This window comes from Bos javanicus, chromosome 23 (genome assembly GCF_032452875.1).
Source record: "Bos javanicus breed banteng chromosome 23, ARS-OSU_banteng_1.0, whole genome shotgun sequence".
NCBI lineage: Eukaryota > Metazoa > Chordata > Mammalia > Artiodactyla > Bovidae > Bos > Bos javanicus.
Window position 1 is genome coordinate 50,401,854 of NC_083890.1, and position 27,693 is coordinate 50,429,546.

Consider the following 27,693-nt stretch of genomic DNA (forward strand, 5'->3'; position numbering starts at 1 on the left):
GGCCAATTTCTTGGCCTTTAACAGATGTTCTTATTATGTTAACTGGAATTGGAATTATGCAAAATATTCAAAAAAGTACTAATATTTTGAACTGTTCAGGTCCTGAGCAACAACCTGCAACTTTGCAACCTTTAGCTGCAGATATCCCTATTAATTTAGGGGGATGAGATCTACTGATGCAATGGAGAGCTTCTGTAACAAGTCCTACCAGATCGTCTCAAGCTAAACAAACTATGGCAAACATGGGATATAATGCTGTTGAAATACACAGGCTTTTTAGTGGGGGTCACTGCTGAGCAACAAAAGACAGCACTTAAATTGACATGGAAATCTGATGAACCTCAGAGCAGTGGCCGCTATCACATGAAAAGTTACAGGCTCTTGAACAGCTAGTAGAGGAGCAATTATCTCTTAATCATATTGCCTCAACTACTAGTCCTTGGAATTCTCCAGTCTTTGTTTCTAAGAAGAAATCAGGAAAATGGAGAATTCTAACTGATTTAAGAAAAATTAAAGCTATAATTGAACCTATGGGTGCTTTACAACCAGGCATTCCGTCACCCTCTATGATACCACAAAGTTGGAAAAGACTGGAATGCAAAAGTAGGAAGTCAAGAAACACCCAGAGTAACAGGCAAATTTGGCCTTGGAATACGGAATGAAGCAGGGCAAAGACTAATAGAGTTTTGCCAAGAGAATACACTGGTCATAGCAAACACGCTCTTCCAGCAACACAAGAGAAGACTCTACACATGGACATCACCAGATGGTCAACACTGAAATCAGATTGATTATGTTCTTTGCAGCCAAAGATGGAGAAGCTCTATACAGTCAGCAAAAGCAAGACCAGGAGCTGACTGTGGCTCAGATCATGAACTCCTTATTGCCAAATTCAGACTGAAATTGAAGAAAGTAGGGAAAACCACTAGACCATTCAGGTATGACCTACGTCAAATCCCTTATGATTATACAGTGGAAGTGAGAAATAGATTTAAGGGACTAGATCTGATAGAGTGCCTGCTGAACTATGGACTGAGGTTCATGACATTGTACAGGAGACAGGGATCAAGACCATTCCCATAGAAAAGAAATGCAAAAAAGCAAAATGGCTGTCTGGGGAGGCCTTACAAATAGCTGTGAAAAGAAGAGAAGCAAAAATCAAAGGAGAAAAGGAAAGATATAAACCTCTGAATGCAGAGTTCCAAAGAATAGCAAGAAGAGATAAGTAAGCCTTCCCCAGCGATCAATGCAAAGAAATAGAGGAAAACAACAGAATGGGGAAGACTATAGATCTCTTCAAGAAAATTAGAGATACCAAGGGAACATTTCATGCAAAGATGGGCTCAATAAAGGACAGAAATGGTAGGGACCTAACAGAAGCAGATATTAAGAAGAGGTGGCAAGAATACACAAAACTGTACAAAAAAGATCTTCATGACCCAGATAATCACGATGGTGTGATCACTGACCTAGAGCCAGACATCCTGGAATGTGAAGTCAAGTGGGCCTTAGGAAGCATCATAATGAACAAAGCTAGTGGAAGTGATGGAATTCCAGTTGAGCTCTTTCAAATCCTAAAAGATGATGCTGTGAAAGTGCTGCACTCAATATGCCAGCACATTTGGAAAACTCAGCAGTGGCCACAGGACTGGAAAAGGTCAGTTTTCATTCCAATCCCAAAGAAAGGCAATGCCAAAGAATGCTCAAACTAACGCACAATTGCACTCATCCAACACGCTAGCAAAGTAATGCTCAAAATTCTCCAAGCCAGGCTTCAACAATACGTGAACCGTGAACTTCCAGATGTTCAAGCTGGTTTCAGAAAAGGCAGACAAACCAGAGATCAAATTGTCAACATCCGCTGGATCATCGAAAATACAAGAGAGTTCCAGAAAAACATCTGTTTTTTGCTTTATTGACTATGCCAAAGCCTTTGACTGTGTGGATCACAATAAACCGTGGAAAATTCTGAGAGAGATGGGGATATCAGACCACCTGACCTACCTCTTGAGAAACCTATATGCAGGTCAGGAAGCAACAGTTAGAACTGGACATGGAACGACAGGCTGGTTCCAAATAGGAAAAGGAGTATGTCAAGGATGTATATTGTCACCCTGCTTATTTAACTTCTATGCAGAGTACATCATGAGAAATGCTGGGCTGGAGGAAGCACAAGCTGGAATCAAGATTGCTGGGAGAAATATCAATAACTTCAGATATACAGATGACACCACCCTTATGGCAGAAAGTGAAGAACTAAAGAGCCTCTTGATGAAAGTGAAAGAGGAGAGTAAAACAGTTGGTTTAAAACTCAACATTCAGAAAACGAAGATCACGGCATCTGGTCCCATCACTTCATGGCAAATAGCTGGACAAACAGTGGAAACAGTGTCAGACTTTATTTTGGGGGGCTCCAAAATCACTGCAGATGGTGACTGAAGCCATGAAATAAAAAGACTCTTACACCTTGGAAGAAAAGTTATGACCAACTTAGCATATTAAAAAGCAGACATTACTTTGCCAACAAAGGTCCGTCTAATCAAGGCTATGTTTTTTCCAGTGGTCATGTATGGATGTGAGGGGTGGACTATAAAGAAAGCTGAGTGCTGAAGAACTGATGCTTTTGAACTGTGGTGTTGGAGAAGACTCTTGAGAGTCCCTTGGACTGCAAGGAGATCCAACCAGTCCATCCTAAAGGACATCAGTCCTGAATGTTTATTGGTAGGACTGATGTTGAAGCTGAAACTCCAATACTTTGGCCACCTGATGCGAAGAGCTGACTCATTTGAAAAGATCCTGATGCTGGGAAAGATTGAGAGCAGGAGGAGAAGGGGACGACAGAGGATGAGATGGTTGGATGGCATCACTGACTCAATGGACATGAGTTTGAGCAAAGTCCGGAAGTTGGTGATGGACAGAGAGGCCTGGCGTCGCGCGGTTCACGGGGTCTCAGAGAGTCCGTGTTGACCGAGCACTGAACTACTTCGCGTCAAGCCCCGCCCCGTCCCCCGTCCCCGCCCCTGCCCCGCCCCCGGCCCTCGCTTCTACTATGGTGTCACGCCCGGCGCCCCGTCAGGCAGTCCGGCTATTGTACTCGGGCGGCCATGGCGGGGTTGGCAGGCAGGTTTGCCAGGCGCTGGTGCTCTGGGCTTCTCGGCAGGTACGTGCTGAGCCGGGCTCAGAGCCGCCCTTGGACGCCGCGTCCTTGCGGGAGCTCGCGGCCTGTCTCCGCCTCCTGCCGCAGCGGGTCGCAGCGGGCCGCGCGGGCTGGCCGGGGAGCGAGACGTCAGGCGGCCGCCTCGCGCTCGCCGTCCTCGGGGCCCGAAGGAGGTCTGGCCCGCCAAGGCCGGTTCCGCCCCGCCGGCCGCTGCCGGGCTCGGAGGCGCCGCCTGCCGGGTCGGGCCTTCCAGAGGAGCGCCCCGCATTCCGGGGGGTGACCTGGGTGCTTCGCGGAGGACGTCCTCCGGGTGACTCCTGGTGGGGCGCGCGGCGGCCCACGTGAGGCCGGACCCGGGGCGCACAGGCGACGGGGAGACCGCGGGACGCGCCATCCGCCTACGTGGAGAGGCACGTTCCCGGTTTATGTATTAAACGGTCGTGCGTTTAATTGTTTTTAAAACTCGATTTTAAAATAAATACGTTTGTATCGTATTTTGTGGGAAAAAAATGCACATTTCGGCCTTTAAGGACATTTAAAATTTTCCGTTCGTTTTCTACTTGAAACTTTCCAGCTGCCAGATTCGTGTAGGATTCAGTTTTTCCTTTTTAGGGGGAAAAAAATGATTCAGTTATTTAATATAAAACGTGTCCTTTAGTCGCTAAATCTTTTGTGACCCAATGGATTATAGCCCTCCAGGCTCTCTGTCCTTGGATTCTCCAGGCAAGAATACTGGAGTGGTTTGCCATTTCCTCCTCCAGGGAATCTTCCCCACCCAGGGATCAAACCTGGGTCTCCCTCATTGCAGGCAGATTCTTTACCACTGAGGCACCAGGGAAGCCTAATGTAAAACCAGAAGGCTAATTTTACTGAATGGCATTAATTCAAAGTTTGGTCTCAGTCTTTGAAAATTACATTATTGCAGAGGAGGTGATACATTTGTTATGTGTGGGATTTATTCATAACTTATTTTAATCATCTTGGATGCGAGTCATTGCTGTAAACATCCATTGTTTGTTTATGACCTCACTGCTGTGCTGTGATGCTTTTCCCTTCCCGCTGCTTATAGTGTGTGCTTAAAAAGGACTTAGCCACACTTGCTGTCCCCACTCTGCTGCTGGCTCTTTAGACTGCTGGAGGTGAGGACTGAGCGTGTCTGCTCAGTGAGTGTCACAGCCTAGCATCCAGGCCAAGTAGATTCCCCCAGGTAGGTCCTCCACCTCTCTTAAGAAAGAAGCGCTATCTGCAACACCAACCAGTTTTCCTTCTGAAAACCTACCTTCCTTCTCCTCTCCTGTTATCTGTGTGTGTGCTGGGACTCAGGTGTTTGCTGAGCAGAGTTAGGCATTGACCTGATAAAAGATTATACTTTGTTAATCAGTGACTACATCATTGAGCAAAAGGCTCTTGTGCCCTTGGAGCAGAAGACCAAGTTCCAGCAGCAGGAGCTGGCAGCAAAGTACGGATTTATTGCAGGACTCACAGAAACCCCCTCAGGGGTTTTTTGGGGGGAAGGGGGGAGAGCAGAGAAGCTGAAGTTAATTATCCTCTGTTGACAGTAATCATTGGATGTCTCTGGTTTATGACTCTCTGGCCAGGTGGTCCGTGGCTTGGAGGTCTGTGGGCTTATGCTGCTCTGGAGAAATAGCCTGAGTTTGCATGTTTCAAGGGCTGTTTAGAACGGCAGTTTTAGTGCAAGAACGATAGTATCGGCAGCAGCAGTTTTAGTCGTCTGACTGGTTTCATAGTGCTCAGTTCGCCCAGCATTGAGGTCAGAGGGGACGAGAAAGGGGACGGAATTTGGAGCATAAGAACGACTCACAAAGTCGGTAAGGAAATTTGGTCCTAGAGGGACGCAGGTTCAGCTGCAGAGGCTGCGTCTGGATCTTGGGATGCTGAGTTCTTCCTGTACACTTTACCCGGTGGTCTCGGTGTCCTTATTTTGTCTGTGGGGTGTGTGTGCACTTGGTCGTGTCCGACTCTTTGTGACCCCATTGGTTGTGGCCCTCCAGGCTCCTCTGTCCATGGGGTTCTCTGGGCAATAATACTGGAGTGGGTTGCCGTTATACTCAGAGGTTGAGATTGTCAAGTGTTTTATTTGACATGGGTCCGTGCCGGGAATTATAATCATTTCACAAGCCAGAAGTATACAGGATAGTGTCTCTTAATAAGCCAGTAAAGAGTTTTGACTTTGCCATCCAAGAGCTGGGCTTCACTTGTGGCTGGCTCAGCTGGTAAAATAATCCACCTACAATGCAGAAGACCTGGGTTCAATCCGTGGGTTGGGAAGACCCCCTGGAGAAGGGAAAGGCCACCCACTTCAGTATTGTGGCCTGAAGAATTCCATGGACTATACAGTCCATGGGGTCGCAGTCAGACATGACTGAGCAACTTTCACTTTTCCAAGAGATAATGGCCAGCTGCCAGCCTCAAAATAAAAGTCTCTTGATGCTGGAGCAGTTTGCCTGGGTGGCCAGACAGGTGGATTCCACGTTTAGCTTTTGCCACTGCTGATAAGAGTCCCCTTCACCATGGCAGGAACGAGTGCCCCAAGGTCTTGGAGAGTTATTTAGATCAGCAGAGGGGAGCTTTACCCAGGCTGAAACTCTCAGATCATCCCCACAAACTCGGCATTTACAGTCTGAATGTCCCTTCCCCGCAGTTGCTTCAGCGGTTTTGTCTGTTTGTTTTTAGCTGTACCGGCTCTTGCAGCCTGTGGGATCTAGTTCCCTGACTAGGGATCAGACCCAGGCTCCCTCCATTGGGAGCACAGCATCTTAGCCATGGGACCACCAGGGAGGTCCCTCATAAAACAACTGTGCTTCTAAAAAGAACATTTTTTTGCTCTTTGCCACCATCAAGTGGGTTAAAACAACTTCAGTTGCACAGGAGGCTTGGCAGCTCTCAGATCCTGCCTGGCGCTCCTGCCCCCCACCTCCTCCCAGGCCTCTTATTTACTTCCTGCCTCTGACAACGTTACCGGGCTCCCTGGCTTCTGGCTGCTTTTATCTCTGAGGGCCTTCCTTACCGAAGTTAGCTTCTGTCTGGATTTCTTATCCAGGGACCAGTTTGGAAACCACTAACCACTGGCTGAGGCAAGTGCAAGGCAAATATTGCTGGAGAAACGTAGCATTTTGGCGTGGAGGAGTTGGAAACAGTTAGGAACCCGCCTGCCGGTTTGCAGCCCCCTGCAGGTCCCAGCCCTTGGGTTACACGTGCGCGGCCCCACCATGCTAGCCAGCCAGAAGGACTTTAACAACGCGGTGAGCCAGGTGAAGCTCCTGAAGGAGGATCCGGGCAATGAGGTGAAGCTGAAACTCTACGCACTCTACAAGCAGGTGAGCACCGCAGGTGTTTGGGAGAGAAGCATCTTGAGCACAGGGGTCCTCAGATAGACACGCTGTCTGTTGCTCTGAGAAGACAGCCTGAGTGCGTTGCTGGCTTTCCTCTAAAGAGTGTATGAGTGAGAGTTTATTGGATAAGATTCAGAGCACTGTTAAGGCAAACAGTCACTCCTTAGGATCACTGCGGAGTAAAAGAAACTTCAGAGATACAGCAACCATAACGACAAGGCACGGCCAGCTGGCAGCGTGGCCTTGAGACAGCTGGGAAACTTGAATAGGGATCGAGTATTAGATGACACCTAGGAACTATTCTTAATAGCATCATGGTTATATAAGAAAAATTGATTTTTTTTTTAGGAGTGCATACTTAGTACATGGAGTGAAAAATGGTGTGATGTTTGCCATTCTCTAAAAAATTAAGCATAAACGGAAAAGGATGGTTGAAGCAAATATAGCAAAAATGAGAGTTAATTGAATTTGCGGGCTGAATATTGGGAGTTCATTATAATATTCTACTCTTACATATATTTGAAAATCTTTATAAAAACATTTCAAAACTTGAGTTTTCAGTTACAGTGTCTGAAAACTATCCAGAAAGTCAGACCCTCTGGGCTCCTGTGTCCTCTTTTCCTCTGTGATCCCTGTGAGCCCCTCTTACTTTGATACTAGTGTGTATATTAAAGAATTTAGCCTTGCCCCACAAGGTTCTGACCCTTGCCCTTGGCTTCTGGGAGGTAATTTCTAAGCCCTTGAAACGCCAAGCAGGATAGACCGAGTCTTTGTTTGCCTGGAGAGTCTAAGGATGGGATTTAGAGGGGACTGGCCCCCCAGGTAGAGTTGGAGCGGAGGCTGCAGTTACAGAGAATCACTCAGAAGTGGCGGAGCCCCAAGGAAAACTCTGAACACCAAGGAGGCTTGGATGAGCTTCCCTGGTGGCAGGACGCTGTGTGTGCATCACACGGCAGCTGGGACTGGGAAAGTACACAGTCCTGACTCTGCAGTGGCCGCTGGGGGCGGGTCACACTCATCTCTCCTTTACTCCACCGCTGTGCTCCTTCCTTGCTGATCTGAGTCCCGTCTTTTCCCTGCCTCCCCTCACCCCCACCCCCCACCCCCCCACTGCAATGACTGGTAACCGGGAGGACGAGAGTGTGTCCTGTGAGCCATCCTCCGGGTCATTGCCCAGAGTCAGCACTTCCAGGAGCCCCTGGTCTCACACCCATGTGTCACAAGTGGGGGGCAGTCTTATGGCCCGTGTTGCCTCTAGCATCCCCGATGGCTAACTCTTGAGAAATAAGTCTTTTTCTTCGGACCATCTTAGCCTCCTTTACTGTCTTCGTCTTTCAAAGCCTCTCTCTTATTTTCTCTTTTAGCTAGAAATATGACAATTAAAAGCATGGTTATTAAATGGAGATTTAAGTTGCCATTTCTGAAAAGAATAGTGCAAAGCCTCTGTCTTATTTTCTCTTTTAGCTAGAAATATGACAATTAAAAGCATGGTTATTAAATGGAGTTTTAAGTTGCCATTTCTGAAAAGAATAGTGCATATATATTTTTTAATCTCAAAACACTCACTGCACCTCCCCCTCCCCAACTGCATGTCCTTCAGTTAGGTGTCCTAAGGGCCAGTGGCTCCGGTGCCCACCCCTGCCCCCGCCCCCCTCTGGGGCAGCTCTGTTGCTCACTTACTGGACATCCACCACCACAGATTTGTGAGGAACTGGTGGGGAGTGGTACCTTTGAATGAGCTTTCAGGATACACCGTGTTTTCTAAGTGTTTGTTGGCTAGTTTCCTTTAAAGACTGCTTGAACCATCGATACAAACCTAATGAACGATTAGTTTTTTGAAAGCATTTCCCCAAACCCTGATCTTGCATTATGTTCATACGGAGGCAATTATAACTTTAGGGACTGATAACCCATAATAGCCTATTTTGGCTCTCCAGTCTTTTTTCTCCTGTTTGAGAGGGCAGGGGAGAGGAGAGTTCAGATCAGTCTCTGCCTTGTGAAGCTGCCTGGGAGAGGAGGCACCATCATGCCAGTGTGCATTGCATGGATCTCAGCTGTTTAAGGCCCAGTTTGCATGTGCGTTTGACCAGTAATTGCCCCTCTCCTTTCATAGGCCACTGAAGGACCTTGTAACGTGCCCAAACCAGGTATGCTGGACTTTATCAATAAGACCAAATGGGATGCATGGAACGCTCTTGGCAGTCTGTCCAAGGTACATGGACTCCCATCCTGCTTTTATTTCACTTACTGTGCTCCTAAGGGAGGTGGGTGTTTCTCCCTATTAAGACATAAAGATGAGCCCTCTGGGGATAGAGGTCCCTATATCCAACCAGGACCTTCATTGCCATCAGGTGTACTGAGTAGGACAGGAAGTGTCTCAAAATGCTTGTTCATTAACTGGGCTGAAATCACCATCTCTCTTTAGGAAGCTGCCCGACAGAACTACGTGGACTTGGTGTCCAGGCTGAGTGCTTCCTCTGAGTCCCCCAGCCCAGAGGCCCCTGCAGCAGACAGGAAGCAACCGGAAAGCGATAGCCTGGTGGTGACCTCCGAAGACGGCATCACCACCATCAGGTTGAACCGTCCAGCCAAAAAAAATGCTCTCACCACTCAGGTAACACCATCTGCCCCGGGAGTCCGTCCTGCTTGTCTTGTCTCCTCTGTTTCACTCAAAAACCGTAGGGTATCAGCATCCTTTTTGGTTCTGTAAATACAGCCGAGGTAAGCGTTTGGCACTTTGCAAAGAGCGGGCTTGCAGACGGACGTGGAGAGGACCCACTGGGTAGGAATGATCATTTTCAGCTTTCTCCTTTCCTCGTCTTCCCTCTTTCACGCAGATGTATCATGACATCATAGCTGCACTTCAGGCTGCAAGCAAGGATGAGTCAGCCATAACTGTTTTAACAGGTAAGACATTTCCTTGGATTTCTTAATTAGATTTCTGTTTGGGGGCAGGGGAGGATGTTCTCCTAGAAAAGAAATTGAGTAAATAAGCTCTATTATCTTTTCTAGTGCTGAGATACCCTAATTCTTAAATATATAAACAATATGGTAAGACATAGGATTGATACCTTTATCATGTAAAAAGCAGGTACAATTTGGTAAGAAAAGTGCTAAACCTGTTAGATAAATTGGTGAGTAAAATGAATAGACAGTTTGTATGAGAAAGTCTTGGCATCAAAGAAACAAGGAAAATGCAACCAGATTAATAAGTAAGAACACAAATAAAAATGATGAGATACCAGTTTATATTAATGCTTATCTGAATTAGCAAACTTTTATACTATACTGAATTTTGAGAAGGTCATGGTAGAATAAATGCCCCTTGCTGACAGCAGCAGAAATGACTTTAAAAAGTGTTAGGTACCTTTTAAAAAGACAGCATTTGACAATATGTAAAATGCTCACATACTTTGACACAGGAATCTCCCAAAACATTCTAAATACTCTAAATAACCATAATAAACCATATGCTAGAACATCCTGTAGACTCTGTATTGCAAAAGCATTAAAAAGTGTAACTGTAGAGAGTCACCGTATAGAAAAATGTTTACGAAATAAAACATTAGCAATTATATCAGCACTGTGATAATTATTGGAAAATATGGATGCTGATGGGCCTGGGCTGATGAGAACTTGATGATTGAACTTGGTAGGGGCTTTGCATGTGTATAGCGGTGAAGGCTAAGGTTCTGGACGCAGATCAACTTGAGTTTAAATCCCAGCTTCACTTCTTACTACTTGTGGGTGAATTCTGCTTCCTAAGTGGAGAAGACAGTGTCTTCCTAACCCTACAGAGTGGTCAAGATGGTGACCTGAGGCAGGGCAGGGCAGGGCTCACACCGCACTTGGGAGGCGGGAGCCACTGCTGCGTGTTGGCATGGCAGAAGCAGGAGTCATTTTATTTTATTTATCTTTTCTTTTGGCTGCACCATGCAGCTTGTGGGATCTTAGTTCCCCAATCAGGGACTGAACTCCCGTCCTTGTCAGTGAAGAGTCCTAACCACTGGATCACCAGGGAATCCCCAGGAGTGATTTTAATTTTCATTGAAATTTGTAAAATATATAATATCAGAGCACTTTTAGTTTAAAAAAAAAAAAAGAGAGAGAGAGGTGAGGAGAAAGATCCCTAACAGCTAATGAGAAAGAGTGAAGTGGGGAAGACGCAAAGATGCTCTGGCATCCCCTGTGTATGCCTAGGAGCAGGAAGGCAACGGGGACAGTCCAGAGGCAGCGCTAGCTGCTTATAGGAGAGGAACAGTTTCTGACTTTTTAGTTAACATTTTTTAAACTGAATGTACAATGCAGGCGCATCATTTTTTAAAAACCCAAAGACTGAAATGCATATAACTAAACTAAAACCCCAGGCCTGCATCCTAAAACACCTCAGCTTTTCTCGAGCCTTCTAGAAACTGCCTGTGTGTGTGTGTGATTCTCCCTACCCCTCCTTTTGTAAACAGAAGAGGAAGCACATAATACACACACACTATACCTACCTTTCTGTCCTAACTGCTGTCCTGAAAATTTGTTCTCAGTCAGCACCTGCACATCTAAGTTTTCCTCTGCAGGACTGCAAAGTATGAAAGTTTCAGGACTCCATAATTTGTTTCATTATTCCTCTGTCAGTGAACAGGTAGGTTGTACTTAGTCTTTTGCTATTAAAATCATGCTGCAAGGAATATCCTCAGGCATACATCTTTCAGTAAATATGCAAAGATATCCATGTTGTAAAAGTGAAACTGCTGAATTTCATATTAGCTGGTCATAACGGCTAACGTTTGTATCATACTTCCTGTTTGCCGAGCATTGGGCTAAGCATTTTAATTTGTTTGGTAGCTTTCTTAATTCTTAACTCTTCTAAGCTTTCTTGCAATAACCCTATGATATTAGGCCCTATTATTACTAGTATTTTACAAGTAAGAAAACGGAAAGATTAAGTGCTGATAAATAGTGCTTGTTCTCTGGGCTTCCCAGGCGGCGCTAGTGGTGAAGAAGCTGCCTGCCAGTGCAAGAGACATAAGAGGTGCGGGTTTGACCCCTGGATTAGGAAGATCCCCTGAAGGAGGGCATGGCAACCCACTCCAGTATTCCCGCCTGGAGACTCTCCATACACAGAGGAGCCTATACAGTCCAAAGTGTCGCAAAGAGTCAGACGTGACTTAGCACACGTGCTTGTTCTATAGTTATTTTCTATATACCCTTCACTTTTGGTTTCTTACTTACTCTTTTTATCTCAGCGTTGTAATAATAGGTCCTTCAGTTTTCAGAAAGGATTTTGTGTGTTTTGCATTTCTGTTATCAATTCCTGGCTTATAATCAGAGATGATCAGTTTTTCTAATTTTTTTTTAGAATGTGTTAAAATTTCATGTATACTAGATATATATTGAAATCTCTACCTTGAAGATTAAGAAGCAAAAAAATGGCCAGTTGTTTTATATCATCCACAAACACTTAAAAAGTGACTTCAGGGACATCCTTGGTGGTGCAGTCACTCCCTGCTCCCTATGCAAGGGACACAGATTTGATCCGTGGTCAGGGAAACTAACATCCCATATGCCACACAGCCTGGCCAAGTAATAACAATAAGTATTTAAATTTTTAAAAAATTTTAAGAATTAAAAGTAAATTCACTCTTGATTATTAAGGTGTAGAGTTATAATTATGTCGATTAGACTTGCCTTTCTAATTCATGTCATATAGATTCCGTAAATTCTGCTTTCCCTTCTAACTTTCTGTCTTGGACTGAGAAGAGCAAGCTGAAGGCAACTGTTACTTTGTGATGGTGCCTCTCTGGGCCCATCGAGCGCCGGGTGACCCGCCCCAGAGCCTCACACGCGCTGTCAGCTCCGGAGAACACCCCCGCCCTGTGCCCGTACCCGCCCCCGCCTCCCCGAGCCCCCAGATGAGATCAGAGCCCCCCCGCCTGCTCTCGCGTCCCTTCGTGGCCCAGCCGCGTTGCCTGCGTTTGTCAGCGTGTCCTTAATGCAGCGTCTGGTCAGCCAGGGCGGGCACCCCCGCGGGTTCACGGTGCTCTCGCAGAGCGCGGCGCCGAGCCTGGCGCCCAGGAGGTGCCGGAGCGGCGGGTGCCTGAGTGGCGCGCCCATGGCTTGTGTTCGCAGGCAGCGGGGACTACTACTGTAGCGGGAACGACCTGACCAACTTCACGCATGTGCCCGCCGGCGGGCTGGAGGAGATGGCCAGGAGCGCGGCCGCCCTCCTGAGGTGAGGGGCCGGCTGACCCGGGGGCTCGCCCGGTTCATCAGGGGGTCTGAGCTTGCAGAAAAGAGAAACACTGGTTCCCTGTGGTCGGCGGTGACTTCCGACAAGCGTACTTGTCCGGCCGCCGTCAGGAAGGGCGTCTGGTTCCCCGCGGTGACTCCCGTTCCCCTGAGCGCTCCTCACGGGAGGGCCCGGCAGCCAGCTCCCGGCGCGCTCTCAGTTCTCCGCGTCGAGGCAGCGGCGGTCACGACTCAGCGACAGCGCCACCGCCGCCGCACCGAGGCGGAGGAGCCGAGCGCCGTCTCCCGGGCTGGGGGAGGCCTCGCTGCCGGGACCGCTGCGCCCAGGGGGCTGGAGGCGGGCCCTGCTGCCCGGCGCTCTGCTGCCCAGCACGCCGGGACCCCGCGGCCCGTGCTGACTCCGAGTCGGCCGCTGACTCACGGCCCTGACTGAAGGCCCAGGACGCAGGATGTGGACCGAGGCCGGCCCCGGGGTCCCTGCAGGCACCCCTCCAGTGCCCCGCAGACGGGGCCCCCGTGAATCGCGGGCTGCAGGCCGGGGAGGTGCCGGGAGCTGGAAACGTCTCCAGCCCGCCCAGAGAAGCGCGTTCCGGACCCCGGTCCCGCTTGGACCTCGGTGACGCTGCTTGGGAACAGCTCAACACGCCTGTCTATTTCCGTGTCTGCAGGGATTTCGTCAACTGTTTCATAGACTTCCCGAAGCCTCTGGTGGCCGTGGTGAATGGTCCGGCCGTGGGGATCTCCGTCACCATCCTCGGGCTGTTTGACGTCGTTTACGCGACCGACCGGGTAAGTCCGCGGGCAGAAGCGAGTGATGTCAGGCTGGGGAAGACACGCTCCTCCAAACGCTGCTTTGGCGTTGCCGGTAGTAAACAGGGCATGTGGTCGGGGTTAGAAGGGATGAAAGTTACATTTTCCCCAAAGAATTAGTCTGCCTTGACATGCTGTATTCTTCCTTCACTCTTAACCTGAATTTTCCTAAACACCAGTGTCGTCATGAACATTGTCCCAGCCCTTTTGGTTCTGTTTATTCTCAGCCTATGACACAAGAGTTATTCAACTTTGCTCTAAAATAGTCAGGAGACCTTCAGACTTGCAAGCATGGGTAAAAAAAAAAAAAAAAAAGCAGCTTTGAAGGTTATGCAAGTGAGTTATTTGATCTTTTTTTTTTTTTTCAGTGTAAATGAACCCTGGAATCTAGAAATCTAGACTAAGAAAGGACTTTCAGGCAGTATCTACCTTCACTCCCCCCCCCACCCCGCCCTTAGCAGATAAGAAAACCGAAGCTCAGAGAAGTTACTGCCTCATGCTCACCATTGAATTATATAGACTTTCACTTCAGTTCCTACTATAGTAGTAATGTATGTCATAGTAGAAAATAAAAATTTGGAAAATATGGAAAAGTACAAAGAAAACAGTTGATTTAAAAATCACTCCTTGGGACTTGCCTAGTGGTCCAGTGGCTAAGACTCCACATTCCCAATGCAGGGGGCCCAGGTCCACCCCTGGTCAGGGAATTGGACCCCACGTGCCAACCAAGAGTTTGCATGCCACAGCTAAAGACCCCTCGTGCCACAGTGCAGAGCCTGCGTGCCACCACTAAACCCGCCGTGGCCAGGTAGATAAATGCTAAATATTTTTAAAAAATAAAATCACTCCTCTCCCCACTCGGAGATAAGCAGCGCTAACACTTGGGTTATTTAGCTTACCTAATTTAACAAGTCCCCGACACTGGAACCCTAGCATGCCTAGTTCTTTTCCTTATAAACAAAGATGATGTGATAAACATTTATCTTAGCACCTTGACCCTAGAACTTCTCCTGTAGAACTAATAACCACCTCTTAGGGTTATCAGAGTCTTAGAGTGACTCTTGCTTTTGTGGCAATGAAATTTGCTGGTGTACACATATCCTTGCAGGGAACAGTTGGTTTTTGCTGCTGAAGAGATGCCTGGTTTTGTTGGAGGTACCTTCTCCAGTAACAGGGCCATTTATAAGGGTCCTTTACTCCCATCATTGACTGGATTCCTTTCAATCCGATTGGGCATATTGTCAGATCTAATACTTATTAATAATCTCCCCGTAAAAATAGCAAGTGCAATTCTAGACGCTTGGCCACCTAACCTTTGTAGGTAGAACTTTCTGCCCAAAGGCAGAACTTCACAGTCTTCAGTCCCATTCTGTGTGTTAAATGACCCATCCGTTGATCTGCTTTGAGCAGGGTAAGAGCAGAAGTTCCTGACCTGAAGTTGGTGGTCTCTTTCTGTAGGACTTGAAAGCCAAATAGTGTCATATTTGCATCTTACTCTCCCACTAGATTCCAAATGATTGTCATGAGCATCATCTTGATAAAGATTCCTAAGACTCCGTCTTACGATACAACTTAAATTAAAATTGAAATCAGAGGGAAATGTGTGTGTATTATATATGCTGACAGATTGGGCCCACAGTAAGATATTTGACAGATAGTGACCACCGCTAAGATTTCACCCAACTGAATTAAATCAAGATTCAATTTCAAATCAGAGAAAGACACAGAAGAAAGAAGCTGTGGAGAGAAATTGATTTTATAGGATCTGTTCATTCCTGGCTTCTTGAATGTATACCATATTAAATGTGGGTTAACATTTAACCCATATAACCAATTATTCTTTATTATGGGCAGTAGGTCATGCCTGCCTATTAGCGTCTCCGTCAGCAAACAGCACCTTTCTCCTTTGAGCTCATGAAAAGGTGGAAGTCATAACAATAGTAGATAATTGAGTGGTCAGTCCACAGGAGACACTCTGCTGATGCCCATTACACATATTCAGTAAGCACCCACAGTAATGGCCCCGTGAGGCAGGGGCTCTCATCCCCATTTCACAGATGAGAAAACCATGGCACAGAGGTCAAGAAGCTCCAGGGTCACCAGGCAGCCTGACGCCAGTATCTGACCGTCTCTGCCTCTATTGCTCTTGTTTCTGAAGTTCACTCAGTGTTGCTTATAATGATGTTTGTAAGTAAGTAAATGCTGCAGAGCTTTAGCTTTCCGTGGACCTGTTTGTGACACTTTCCAAGGTTGGCTCCTTTGTTTTTTGATTATGTTCCTTCTCAGCACATTTTCTCCAAAAGGCTTTCTTTTGGGGGCAAAAGAGAAGGCAGGTGCCTTTAATTACTGTTTTCCGTATACTTTTATTATTTTGATTTGTATGTGTCGCACATCATATGTTTTTATCTTTTAACAGTATTCATTGAAAAAACCTCAACATGTCTGATTATGGAAAAATGAAGTCTAAATATGCTGTTTACAGAATTGTCAATTATAAGTTAATTTCCTAAGAACTTTTCGTTCATCAAGAAACACAAAAATATTTCTGACATCTAGGAAAACACAGAAAACACAGTTATTGTAGTTGAATAACTGACTGACTCTGTAGCCTAAATAACCAATATTAAAGTAGTGTTGGGTATTTAAAGCCAATCAAAAACCCCTGGGGCAAAATCAAGACAATTGAGAAAACAATAGAGGCTAACCTTGCTAGTATAGTTTTAAAAATGAATCAGTGAGGTGATGGATCAGCAATGTAATACAGAATCGCAAGCTGGAGAGGAATAATACGGCTCACAGAAAAGAAAGTGTAAATGGCTCTTAAAAATATGAGAAAGACACCATTAAGAAAAGGATTTGTAAACAGAACATGTAAGAAACTCTTACAGCTCAATAATAAAAAGATAACCAAGCCAACTTAAAAACAGTGGACAGAGAATTGCAAGTTACTTCACCAAAGGAGACACTAAATAGCTGATAAACATGTGAAAAGATGCTCAGCATCATTAGCCGTCATTGTTTAGTTGCTCAGTCATGGGTGACGCTTTTGTGACCCCGTGGACTGTAGCCCACCAGGCTCCTGTGTCCATGGGATTTCCCAGGCAAGGATACTGGAGTGGGTTGCCCTTTCCACTTCCAGGGGATCTTCCCGACCCAGGGATCAAACCCAGGTCTTCTGCATTGTAGGTGGATTCTTTACCGTGGAGCCACCAAGGGATTAAAACCACACCAAGACACCATGATACACCTATGAGACCGGGTAAAATTGAAAAGATTGATGATGACAAGGTTTAGGGAGAACTTGGAGCATTTGGAACATACACCGCTGGTGGCATTGCTAAATGGTGCAGCCTCTCTGAAAATAGTCTGGCAACTTCTTAGAGAGTTAAACCACACATTTACCACATAGCTCAGCAATTGCAAGCCTGGGTATTTACCCAGGAGAGTTGAAAATAGACATTCATCGTAAGCTTACAGTATCCAGAATACTGGAAATGCCACAGTGGCTTCAACTGGTGAATGGATAAATGAATTCTGATATACCCATCCAATGGAATACTGCTCAGAAATAAGAAGGAACAAAATCCTGGTACATGAGACAGCAACGTGGAGACTCAGGAGCCTTCTGCTAAGGACAGAGGCCTGAAAAAGGAGAAGTGGGTACAGGATGTATGATTCCATTTATACACATGTGAGAAAGGGCAAAACTGTAGGAACAGAGCCCGGATCGGTGGTGGCTCAGGGATGAGAGGAACAGGCTGCCTGCGGGAGGGCACGAGGAAACAGGCTGTGCGCTCAGTCGCGGCTGATTCTGTGACCTCGTGGACTGTGGCCCGCCAGGCTCCGCTGTCCACGGGATTCTCCAGGCAAGAACACTGGAGTGGGTTGCCATTCCCTTCTCCAGGGGATCTTCCCAACCCAGGGATCGAGCCTTTGTCTCTTATGTCTCCTGCAGGCAAGTTTGTTACCACCACGGGCAATAGAAATATTCTATATCTTGACTATGGTAGTGGCTACATAACTGTATATATTTGTTTAAAACTCATCAAACTGTGTATGTCCAGAGAGTCAATTTGTGTGTGTAGGGCACACTTTGAAGACATTGTGGGTCCACTTCAAGAGCACCAGGATAAAGCAAATATCACCATAAAGTGAGTCAAAGGAATGTTTTGATTTCCCAGTGCTTTGAGAAGTTACATTTACATTATAGTGTAGTCTGTTGAGTGTGCAAATAGCATTGTGTCTAAAAAACCATGAGCTATTTTTAAATGTTTTAAAAACATTTTAATTTGAAAATAGCACTGTTGGGAAAATGGCATGGACAGCCCTGCTTGATACGGAGGTGCCACAAGCCTTCAATTTATTCTTTAAAAAAAGAAAAAAGCAGTGTCTGTGAAGCACAGTAAAGCAAAAGCTTAGTGGAGTGAGGTCTGCCTGTGTAATACGATAAAGTGCTTCAGTTAAGTACCGTAAGGAGGACATAAACAGATGGTGATGTTTCTGAAATCACATGTGAAAAGATGATTTTCTTTTCTCTTTTTCTTTTCTCTCCAAAAAGGCAAGCTTTCACACCCCGTTCAGTCACCTGGGCCAAAGTCCGGAAGGCTGTTCCTCTTACACTTTCCCCAAGATAATGGGCTCAAGCAAGGTAGGTCTTGGAAGCCTTAAAAATAAACGTTAGAAAGTCTCTCCACTCCGAAAGCGTCCCGTACCCCCTGTTCTTTCCCTTGATAATAGGGATGACACAGAAGCACATGATCTGCCCCGCAGATCCGAGAGTTTTAAAGAGAGGAGCCGGGCCGGGCCGTGGGGAGGGTCTCGCATGGAGGGGGTTGGCGCTCAGTCCGCAGCTCTGCAGACCGCGGGTCACGCTGAGCTGCATGCCCCTGCGCCCGGAGCCGTCCTGGCCTCTCCAGCCTTCTCTCCAGCCTGCTCGGGGCAGGGCGGGCACCCAGGGGCCTGTGGCCACTCCGGCCTGTCCCTGCGGCGGCGGAAGCCTCAGTGCCCGCCGCTGTCTGTGTGCAGGACCCCACCGGGGTGGGAGGGGCTTGGCAGACATCCTCCAAGATCTGAGAGAGGAGTGGGGATGGAGCCTTTGCCTGTTGCTGTCAGATTTCCATGGGAAAAATTTTTTTTTTTTTTAAGTTTTTTTTTTGGCCATGCCGCATGGCTTGCAGGATCTCAGTTTCCCAAGCAGGGATTGAACCTGGGCCACAACAGAGAAAACCCAGAATCCTAACCACTAGGCCACTGAGGAAGCCCCCTTTTAAATCTCTTTTGACACATTCCCTGAAGTGTTACACAGATTTGAACTTGAAAAGTCGGGCAGACCCAACTCAAAGGCTTAGAGCATTTGGCTGTGGAACAGTCTTTGAAGAAAAATGGCAAACACAGAGAAAGATACCCTCTCAGTGACCCCAGTTCTGTTAGAATCTGAACGTTAGTCTTCATCACGTTCCTCCAGTGAATTAGAGCTCACCTGACTCCCCAGACCACTGTGTGAATTTCCAGGGAAGGGAATTGACCGTTGCTGTTTCTAAAAGCTGGTTGTCGTCCTCTATGACCTTGAGTTTTCATTTCTTGTTGTTGTGGTTATGTGTTGTGTATGAAACGGGAAATCATAGCTGCCATTTGTCATAGACCCAATATCTGGCATTTCTGGTCTAGGTCCCAGCTCTTACCTGCCCAGCATAGACACACAAGAGAAGCCGCAAACTCCACAAGCCTTCTCGAAAGCCTGGCGGTCTCAGCACACAGCCTGCACAGCATTGCCTGTGGGGCCATTAATTTCTCCCTTAATGAGAAATACTGGCGATCTCAAAGACCGAAGGAAGTGGCCGCATGTCTGCTGAGAGCAGCTCACTCTGAGTTACTGAGCCTTTCTTCACTGAAGTCACGTCCTAACCTTGCTTTTCATTCCAGGCGGCAGAGATGCTCCTTTTTGGGAAGAAGTTAACGGCCCAGGAAGCATGTGCCCAAGGACTCGTTACCGAAGTTTTTCCCGACGGCACTTTTCAGAAGGAAGTGTGGGCCAGGCTGAAAGCATATTCAAAGCTGCCCCCAAATGTTAGTATTCGGGACCCTTTTGTTTGTTTGTTTTACTTGCAAGAACCATTTGCCTTAAATAAGCAATTTAAAAAAAACAAGACACCTTCGCTTGCTCTGAGCACATGTAAATCTGATGTTAAAAGTAACCATAATAACGTTAGAAATACTGACTTTTTACGAAACTTTCCAAATGGCCGTTCCACTTCTGGGCTGTGGCGGCAGAGGGGCAGTTCTTCCTGGGCATGACTTTGAGGAGGCTGTTCGGCCGCCTCTGCTGGGACTTCTGGCCTTGAGCCCAGGTGAGCAGGCAGATCGGTGAGCTTCCCAGGGACGCTTGTGCGTCCACACGTGCCCGCTGCTGAGCGACTCTCGTCCTTGCTGCTCAGAACGCAGTCCTGGAGCCAGAAGTGTGCGGTCACAGGGCCCGCCCCACCCCTGCCAAGGTGACGTGTGCACACTCGAACATTCAAGAAGCCCTGTCTTCCTTACAAGGTATCACAGGATCAAAGGAACTACTGAGCCACACAATCATCAGAATTCTAGAATGATTCCAACTACTCTTAGAATACCTCTTCAGCTAACTGTTGGTTTTTGATTTTTCAGGCCATGAGAATTTCCAAGCAGATCATCAGAAACAGGGAGAAAGAAAAGTTGCACGCGGTCAACGCGGAAGAAAGCAGTGTCCTAAGGGAGAGGTGGCAGTCAGACGAATGCATGAATGCCATCGCAAGCTTCCTGTCCAGAAAGGCGAAGCTCTGATGGCCTGCGCGGCAGCCGGGCGCCTCCAGGGAAGCGCTGTACCGCTGCTCCCGTGTGTCAGCCCCCGAGCCGAATAAAGCTCGCTGTGCCTTCTTTCAGTGCTTAAATACCACTTGCTGTGATTGTATTGTGCTGGAGCCTTGATGGGAAACAAATGATGTCAAACGCACTTGGGGAACTTCTGTGGGCTCTTGGTCGGGGGCAGCCTCAGCTCTCGAGACATGAACCGCTGCTGCCAGGCACACTGGAACATGCTGCCCGGCGCCCTGCTCTGGAACGCGCTCACCGCGTTGCAGGCCGAGACCATGTGTTTGAAAACCACCACGGCGCTCTGCCGTCCGCACAGCGTCACCGACTCGATTGGCCCGAACACCGACAACCTCTGTGTGACCGAGGCAAGGTCTTCGGTGGGTTGCATGTTCTTTTTCAGCCACCTGGCATCGGGGAGTGAGCAGAAAGGAGCAGGACTATCAGAGGGTCAGTTAGAATCTTAGCTTCATTCCACCCCTATCATCTGCCAAAAAGACACGGAGAATTAAGACCATTTCCCAGGAACGTGATATTCCGAATCAGTGGTTATTTCCTCATGTATTGTCTCATCTTCATTCTCATTTAAGAAGGTCTCTTATAAAAAACACATCTGAAAGCTGCCTTCACTGTCCTTGTAATCTAATAAAAACACAACTTATGGGGTATAGTGAAACTGGTGCTGAGTGGAAAAATGTATAGCTTGTACATGCTTACGTGAGAAAGAAGGAAACTGGTGAACTAGGAATAAAGGCAAGCCTCTGCCACTCGGGTTGTGCCCTGGGTCCCCGGCCGTGTTGGGGCGGGCTGGTGCTTCCTGACTTGTGCAGCATAAAAGCCCTGCAGCTCAGTGGCTGGGTCCCTAGGATCCCACTCCAGCCCTGCTAGGTGTCTGCTCCCCGACCTGGAATGCGGCGGCCCACGGGGATCCCACACGCCTGCTCCGCCTCTGAGCATGCCTACAGACCCTGGGTGCGGCAGGGGGTGAAAAGGCGGCTCATGTGTTTTATGCAGAGCAGAGCTTGTTTTCACACTCAACCACATATGCCAGAGACAACTTCAAGTCACTTTTTCGCTAAGGCATCGGGTTCGTGGTCATCCTGTAACATCTCTAAACAGGCCTGCCTGGGACAAAGCTGGCCCCCACCTGACGACGATGGTTGACATCGGAGGATCCTTTGTGTTTTTACCCCACAAGCGGCATGTCTTCCACCCTTGATTGGCGTTGTTGTTTTGCCTCCTTCTCCACAGGGGCATACTGCTTGGTTTGGGGGTCAGATTAATCTCTCTTGGAAACTGATGTCTTTCTAAGATCCTTTCTAAGCCAGAGAATTCAGAATTCTCACCTAGTAATAGAATAAATTAGTGTTAGTCGCTCAGCTGTCTCCAACTCTGCAACCCCCCTGGATTGTAGCCCGCCAGGCTCCTCCATCTGTGGAATTCTCCAGACAGGAATACTGGAATGGGTTGGGTTGCCATTCCCTTCTCCAGGGGATCTCCTCAGTCCAGGGATTGAACCCAGGTTTCCTGCCCTACAGGCAGATTTTTTTTTTTTTTTTAGCCAGTAAACAACTTTGTCTTTTATTTGCCCGAGGCCAACTGTTGCAGGCACTGAGGCCCTAAGACTTCCAGAAGGGGTGGGGGGCAGGGTGGAGACCCGTCCTGCCTGCCAGGTGCTGTCTGCCCCATCCTGTTTCCTGCAGGAGATGGGAGAACAGATAAGTGTACCCTTGCGCCAGCAAGAATCTCCTCCATTTTGTGTGTCAGTCACTCAGTCGTGTCTGACTCTGCGACCCCATGGACTGTAGCCTACCAGGCTCCTCTGTCCAAGGGCTTCTTCAGGCAAGAGTACTGGAGTGGGTTGCCATTTCCTTCTCCAACCGGCAGACTCTTCACCATGTGAGCCCCCAGGGAAGCCCTGGTGCAGCGAGCATTAGAGTAACTCGGTGTTTCTTCCCATCTCTGCTTGGGAAGAGTCACATGGCATTGGTTTGAGAATGGCTATTTGTGCCATTAATCCCTGGGTGGGGAAGATCCCCTGGAGATAGAAATGGCAATCCACTCCAGTATTCTTGCCTGGAAAATCCCATGTATGGAAGAGTCTGGTAGGCTACACTCCATGGGGTCGCAAAGAGTCGGACACGACTGAGTGACTTTCTTTGTTTCTTTAGCTCTGCCATTTCTTCATTCCAAAAATACCTGTGAGCAGCATTTAGACCTTAGCCTGGTCCTGGACATCTGAGAGATGCCCAGCAAGCAGAGAATGAAGGAATGCACAGGGCAGGCACTGAGGGTCGATGGTGTGATCTGTCTGTGATTCTCAAAGGTCAAGTGCTTCAGTGATAGTAACCACACACTGCCCTGACATCACACTCGCTGCTTCACACGGATGGCCCATAAGTTGCCCGTTGGCAGTGAGACAGAACTTGTGTCAGAAAGTGTTCCAGGACACCGCTTCCTTCCTTCATCAAAACCATCTCTACCCCCCCACCAAAAAAAAAGAGGGAGGGAGAAGGGAAGTCAGTTAAAATGCACGTTGTTTACTGACATAGCTGAGTTATCTTGCAGGGCAGGCTTTTTATCTCTTTGCCAACTGGTAACACTTTGAGAAGCAAAAGCCAGTTTGCAGGCCGTGCTCCGAGCATCTCTGCAACCCAGTCAGGTGCATGGAGAAGAAGCTGTCACACAGCTGCTGCAGCAAGAGGAGCTGAGCCTCAGGAGATTCAGGGCGGCCCTGCATCGGACTCGGAATTAGATCAGAGCTCATCCAGCCCCCGTTATTCCACCGGCTGGATCCCTGAAGGTCCTTCCTAGGCAGGGTAATTGGTAGAGACCCCCAGGAACACTGCCTCATGCAGACTAAGTGAACTAAATGGTATGATGACAGTGATCAGCTTCATCCTTAGAGGCCAGACAATCACACCAAGTGACTCAAGAGCAGGCCTGAGTACGGAGCTCCCGGGTGAAGGCCAGGGTTCTCGCAGCGGGTCCTTAGCCCCATGACCACACAGCTGGGCCGCCCAGCCTCCCTCAGGCTCCCCCCGCCCCACAGCATGAGTGTAGGGTTTGCTTGGTTGTCAGGATTTCAAATATATGGATAATTCAGTGGACCGCAGCCTGCATGGCAGGAACGCTACCAACTGCTAAAGGTGTCCATACCTATTTGTGTCTACACTGGAAGGCTAGGAGAACAAAGTCCATAAATCAACATGTAACTGGAATATCACTGAGAAATCAAAACGGGAACCTCACATAAACGCTCACTGCATTTTCAATTTTAAAACTGAATTTTAATTACAAAAATTAAAGATGCATGGAAAGACGTTCATTAAAATAAAATTAAACAACTTAAGTATAGTGAGTGAAAGTCGCTCAGTCATGTCCGACTCTTTGCAACCCCATGGACTGTAGCCCGGCAGGCTCCTCTGTCCATGGGATTCTCCAGGCCAGAACACTGGAGTGGGTAGCCTTTCCCTTCTCCAAGGGGATCTTCCTAACTCAGGGATGGAACCCAGGTCTCCCAAGTCGCAGGCAGATTCTTTACTGTCTGAGCCACCAGGGAAGCAGTATGCTGCTGCTGCTGCCAAGTCACTTCAGTCGTGTTCGACTCTCTGCGACCCCATGGACTGCAGCCTACCGGGCTCCTCCGTCCATGGGAGTCTCCAGGCAAGAGTGCTGGAGTGGGCTGCCATCGCCTTCTCCAGGGAAGCAGTGTACACAGCGCAGAAAATTAATCAACAGAAACCTCAGAGCCAGGAGACCAGCAGGGGGCGCTCTCAGCCCTGTGTCCACAGCGGAGCCCAAACCGGAAGAAAGACCCGCCCCTCCCTCCTCTCCCGCGGGACTCAGCCGGTTTGTTCACTCCGTTGGTTGCCCTCCATCCGGATTCCTTTACCTTCCGTGAAAGCGTTCTCCTGTCCTTGCCCTGTGCTGACTTCCTTGTGGTTTGCTGATTTGCACTTCTCCGTGGATACCGAATAAACCCATCTTTGCTGGAGAGGTTCAAAGTCAACAACAGTCAAAGGAACCTCTTCCTTCCCGTCGTCGCTATCCTGCCACCGTCCCGAATTTGCTGTGTCTCCATCTAGAACCCTTTTCTAAACATTCATGTACATATTCCCATCTCTGAATTTACACTCTTCTTTTGGCAAAAATGGAATCGCTGTTATTAAAACTCTGCAGTGTGTTTTGTAGATGTTTTAATATCGACTTTTTTTTAACAGTATTTCGCAGTATGAAGGTGTCTGTTTAACCATTCTGTGGTTGAATGATAATAGGTTTTTTAGAACTTTTCACCTTTATAAAAGTGTTTCAGCACACACCTTTGCTCCTGCATCTGTGTGCAGGGCGGGCCAGTATTTCTCTAGGACGCTGAGTTGAAGGACACGCGTATCTAACAGGATTTTAGCATGCGCATTTTTCTGTTGTCTCAGTCTTGTCCTAAGCCCACACGGTCTGAAAAGCATCCAGTGGCGCCAGATATCCAACTATGAACAACAAACTTAACTATATAAGAAAAAGCTAAGCATTCTGTTAGGCACGTGAGGATTTCTTTAGGCAGAGGTGCTGTAGTTCTGGGGACTGTAGCGTCTCCTAAGCCCCAGTGTCCCCGGACGTGGCCTCACTTGGAAATACCCTGCAGATGTAGTTAAGATGAGGTCATACTGGAGCAGTGTGTGCGCTGTCACTCAGTCGTGTACGGCTCTGTTCGACCCCATGGACTGTATGCCACCAGGCTCCTCTGTCCATGGGGATTCTCCAGGCGAGACTCCTGGAGTGGGTTGCCATTTCCTACCCTGGGGGTTGAACCCGAGTCTCTTGTATCCCCTGCATTGGAAGGCGGGTTCTTTACTGCTAGGACCACCTGGGAAGCCCTGTTCTGGAGCAGAGCAGGTTCTTAATCCAATATGGGCTCCTTGTGGGAGGACAGACGCCTTCCTACACGCAGACAGTGGCCGCCCACGGAGAAGATGGATGTCACGTGTGCAGACGCACCTGTGGCAACGGAGGCAGAGTCGAGTGATGTATCTGCAAATCAAGGAACACCAAGGATTCCCAGCAAACTCAAGAAACCAGGAAGAGGCAAGAAAGAATCCTCTCCCAGCCGCTTCAGAGCCTGCTGACACCCTGGCTCTGGACTTGTAGCCTCCAGGCCGCGAGACCATACATTTGTTGCTTTAACCCCCAGTCTGTGGGTCTACATCCTGGCAGTCCCAGGACACTCTGCTTACTCTTTACTGAGTTCAACTCATTCAGTAAGCCAGCAACATACATTTTAAACTTTGACAAAGACTTTCAGATTACCTTCAAAAAAGCCTGAAGCAATGAACATACCATCAGTTAGTTGTGAGGCTATTAATTTCCCCATGTGTTTATCATTATTGATCTTACAAAATTTGACCTCTCTGATGGCTTAAAAATATCTCCTCGATTTATCTTTTTAAATATATTTCTTTCTTTTCTTTGGCTGCACTGAGTCTCAGTTGCAGCAGGGAAGAGCTTGCATCTCTGTCGCTGAAGCGGGATCTTTAACTGCAGCCTGCAGACTCTTAGCTGTGGCATGTGGGATCGAGTTCCCCGACCAAGGGCTGAACCCAGGCCCCCCACACTGGGAGCTTGGAGTCTTAGCCACTGGACCACAGGGAAAACCCCTCGTGGGTTTTCTGTTACTTCCTTGATTACCAGAGTGTGTGAACACCTCTCATGTCTATTGGCGGTTTGCATTTCATCTTGTGAACTGCCAGTGTATAATGTCTGTCTATTCTGAGGCACTTACACTTTTCTTGATTGTTACGTAATCTTTAATATAACTTGGATCTTGGGATTGATTCACAATACTGTACGTTCAGAAGACAAAATGCAGGAGACCCAGATTTGATTCCTGGGTTGGAAAGATCCCCTGGAGAAGGAAAAGGCAACCCACTCCAATACTGTTGCCTGGAGAATCCCACAGACAGAGGAGCCTGGCAGGCTTCTGTCCATGGGGTCGCAAGAGTCGGACACGACTTAGCAACTAAGCCACCACCACCAGAAGACAACTCGCCAAATCAGCCATTGTGTTCTAAAATCAGCACCCCGATACCCGCCTTCCTACCCAGAACTTGTGTCTTCATCAGTGCGGCAGCTGCCACTTCACTCCTTAAGCCCCTGGGGGCCAGTGGCTGCCCTCTACCTCTGCCCTTCACCTGAGCTAAACAACATGGGAGGCAGACTCCACCCAACTCTGCAAATCAGTCCAGTTATCACCCTCCCTGGCGGATCCAGGAGGGGCAGCCACTCCACCTTGCAAAGCCTGTAAGGCCTGCGGGAAAACAGTGTTCCTCCAGGGCGGTGCAAGCCTGGAAAAGGAAAGGAGGAGGGGTAGGAAACAGAGCCGAGAAATGAACTTCAAAGCCTGGCCTTTAACTGGGAAGATATCCCACTAAGCTTAAAACCAGATCTAGGACTGAACTTGTACATTCACTGGATTTGTCACTTAGGCCCCTTCCCGTCTTTCCACAGATTCATAAAAGGCTAACTTAAGAGGAGCAGGAGGCGGTGCTGGGAAGGCCAGTGTGTAGGTGAACCGCGTGTGAGCTCTGAGCACGTGGCCCCACAGCACGAAGGACGGACGCGGTCGAGGCCTCAGGCGTGAACCACACCTGCTCTGCAGGACTAGCTTAGCACTCGTGACTGCAGAGGGGCTTCCCGGGTGGCTTTAGTGGTAGAGAACCCGCCTGCAATGCAGTAGATGGTTCCATCCCTGGGTCGGGAGGATCCCCTGCAGGAGGGCATGGCAACCCACTCCAGCATTCTTGCTGGAGAATCCCACGGACAGGGGAGCCTGGCAGGCTACAGTCCATGGGGTCACAAAGAGTCGGACGTGACTGAAGCGACTTAGCACACACACACGCATGACTGCAGAAGGGGCGTGGGTACCACGGTAAAGGGCAGGCTTCCTAAAGAGCTGGCGCCCACCCTCTGCCCACATACATTTTTTCTTGTCCTCCTCACTCTTGCAGGAGTGGAGCAGCTCCATCAGATGATTGGGAAGCAGCTTGTGAAGGTTGGACAGAGTCTCAAAGGTGCGATGGAGAACCTCAGGGTGGCTGTAGTTTTTCGGGGCCTTAGGCTTCTCGAGGAGCGGGAGTTTCAGCTCCACTTGGCTGTTGCTGGCTGTCCCCATGATGACCCTCCGAGTTACGGAGAAGAGCGAAAGGAGAGCGGAGGCGGGGAGGCCCTGGCAGCGTCATCTCCAGGAAGGCACCATGGGGCCTCCTTTCTGCCCTCTGGCTGCTGAGCGTTCTGAGGGTCACAATA

At 48.2% G+C, this 27,693-nt stretch overlaps 3 protein-coding genes across 8 annotated transcripts; 1 reads left to right on the plus strand and 2 right to left on the minus strand.

Annotated features, from left to right (window-relative positions):
* Positions 1-3,037: 3,037 nt before the first annotated feature.
* Positions 3,038-20,479, plus strand: ECI2 (enoyl-CoA delta isomerase 2). Of its 5 annotated transcripts, none has more exons than XM_061398961.1 (11): positions 3,078-3,160; positions 6,219-6,252; positions 6,342-6,495; positions 8,624-8,722; positions 8,936-9,124; positions 9,348-9,417; positions 12,631-12,733; positions 13,419-13,539; positions 18,119-18,208; positions 19,483-19,626; positions 20,212-20,479. In XM_061398961.1, exons 3-11 carry the CDS (start codon positions 6,388-6,390, stop codon positions 20,365-20,367), a joined length of 1,080 nt encoding a protein of 359 aa, XP_061254945.1. In that variant the 5' UTR covers positions 3,078-3,160; positions 6,219-6,252; positions 6,342-6,387; the 3' UTR covers positions 20,368-20,479. The 5 variants fall into 5 exon arrangements, with proteins under 5 accessions (XP_061254943.1, XP_061254945.1, XP_061254944.1 ...); XM_061398962.1 differs by lacking the exon at positions 3,078-3,160 and adding an exon at positions 3,445-3,567; XM_061398959.1 differs by lacking the exon at positions 6,219-6,252 and having other exon boundaries at positions 3,038-3,160.
* LOC133236769 (testis expressed protein 56-like) lies at positions 8,692-27,678 on the minus strand. Of its 2 annotated transcripts, XM_061398964.1 has the most exons (3): positions 27,367-27,678; positions 21,542-21,740; positions 8,692-9,479 (listed from the first exon to the last, which is right to left on the minus strand). In XM_061398964.1, the coding sequence occupies exons 1-3, from the start codon at positions 27,557-27,559 to the stop codon at positions 9,440-9,442; spliced, it is 432 nt and encodes a 143-aa protein (XP_061254948.1). In that variant the 5' UTR covers positions 27,560-27,678; the 3' UTR covers positions 8,692-9,439. The 2 variants fall into 2 exon arrangements, 1 of the variants encoding a protein (XP_061254948.1); XR_009733032.1 differs by lacking the exon at positions 21,542-21,740.
* Positions 20,528-20,785, minus strand: LOC133236771 (testis expressed protein 56-like). The gene has a single exon (XM_061398965.1). It carries the CDS (start codon positions 20,783-20,785, stop codon positions 20,528-20,530), a length of 258 nt encoding a protein of 85 aa, XP_061254949.1.
* Positions 27,679-27,693: the final 15 nt, after the last annotated feature.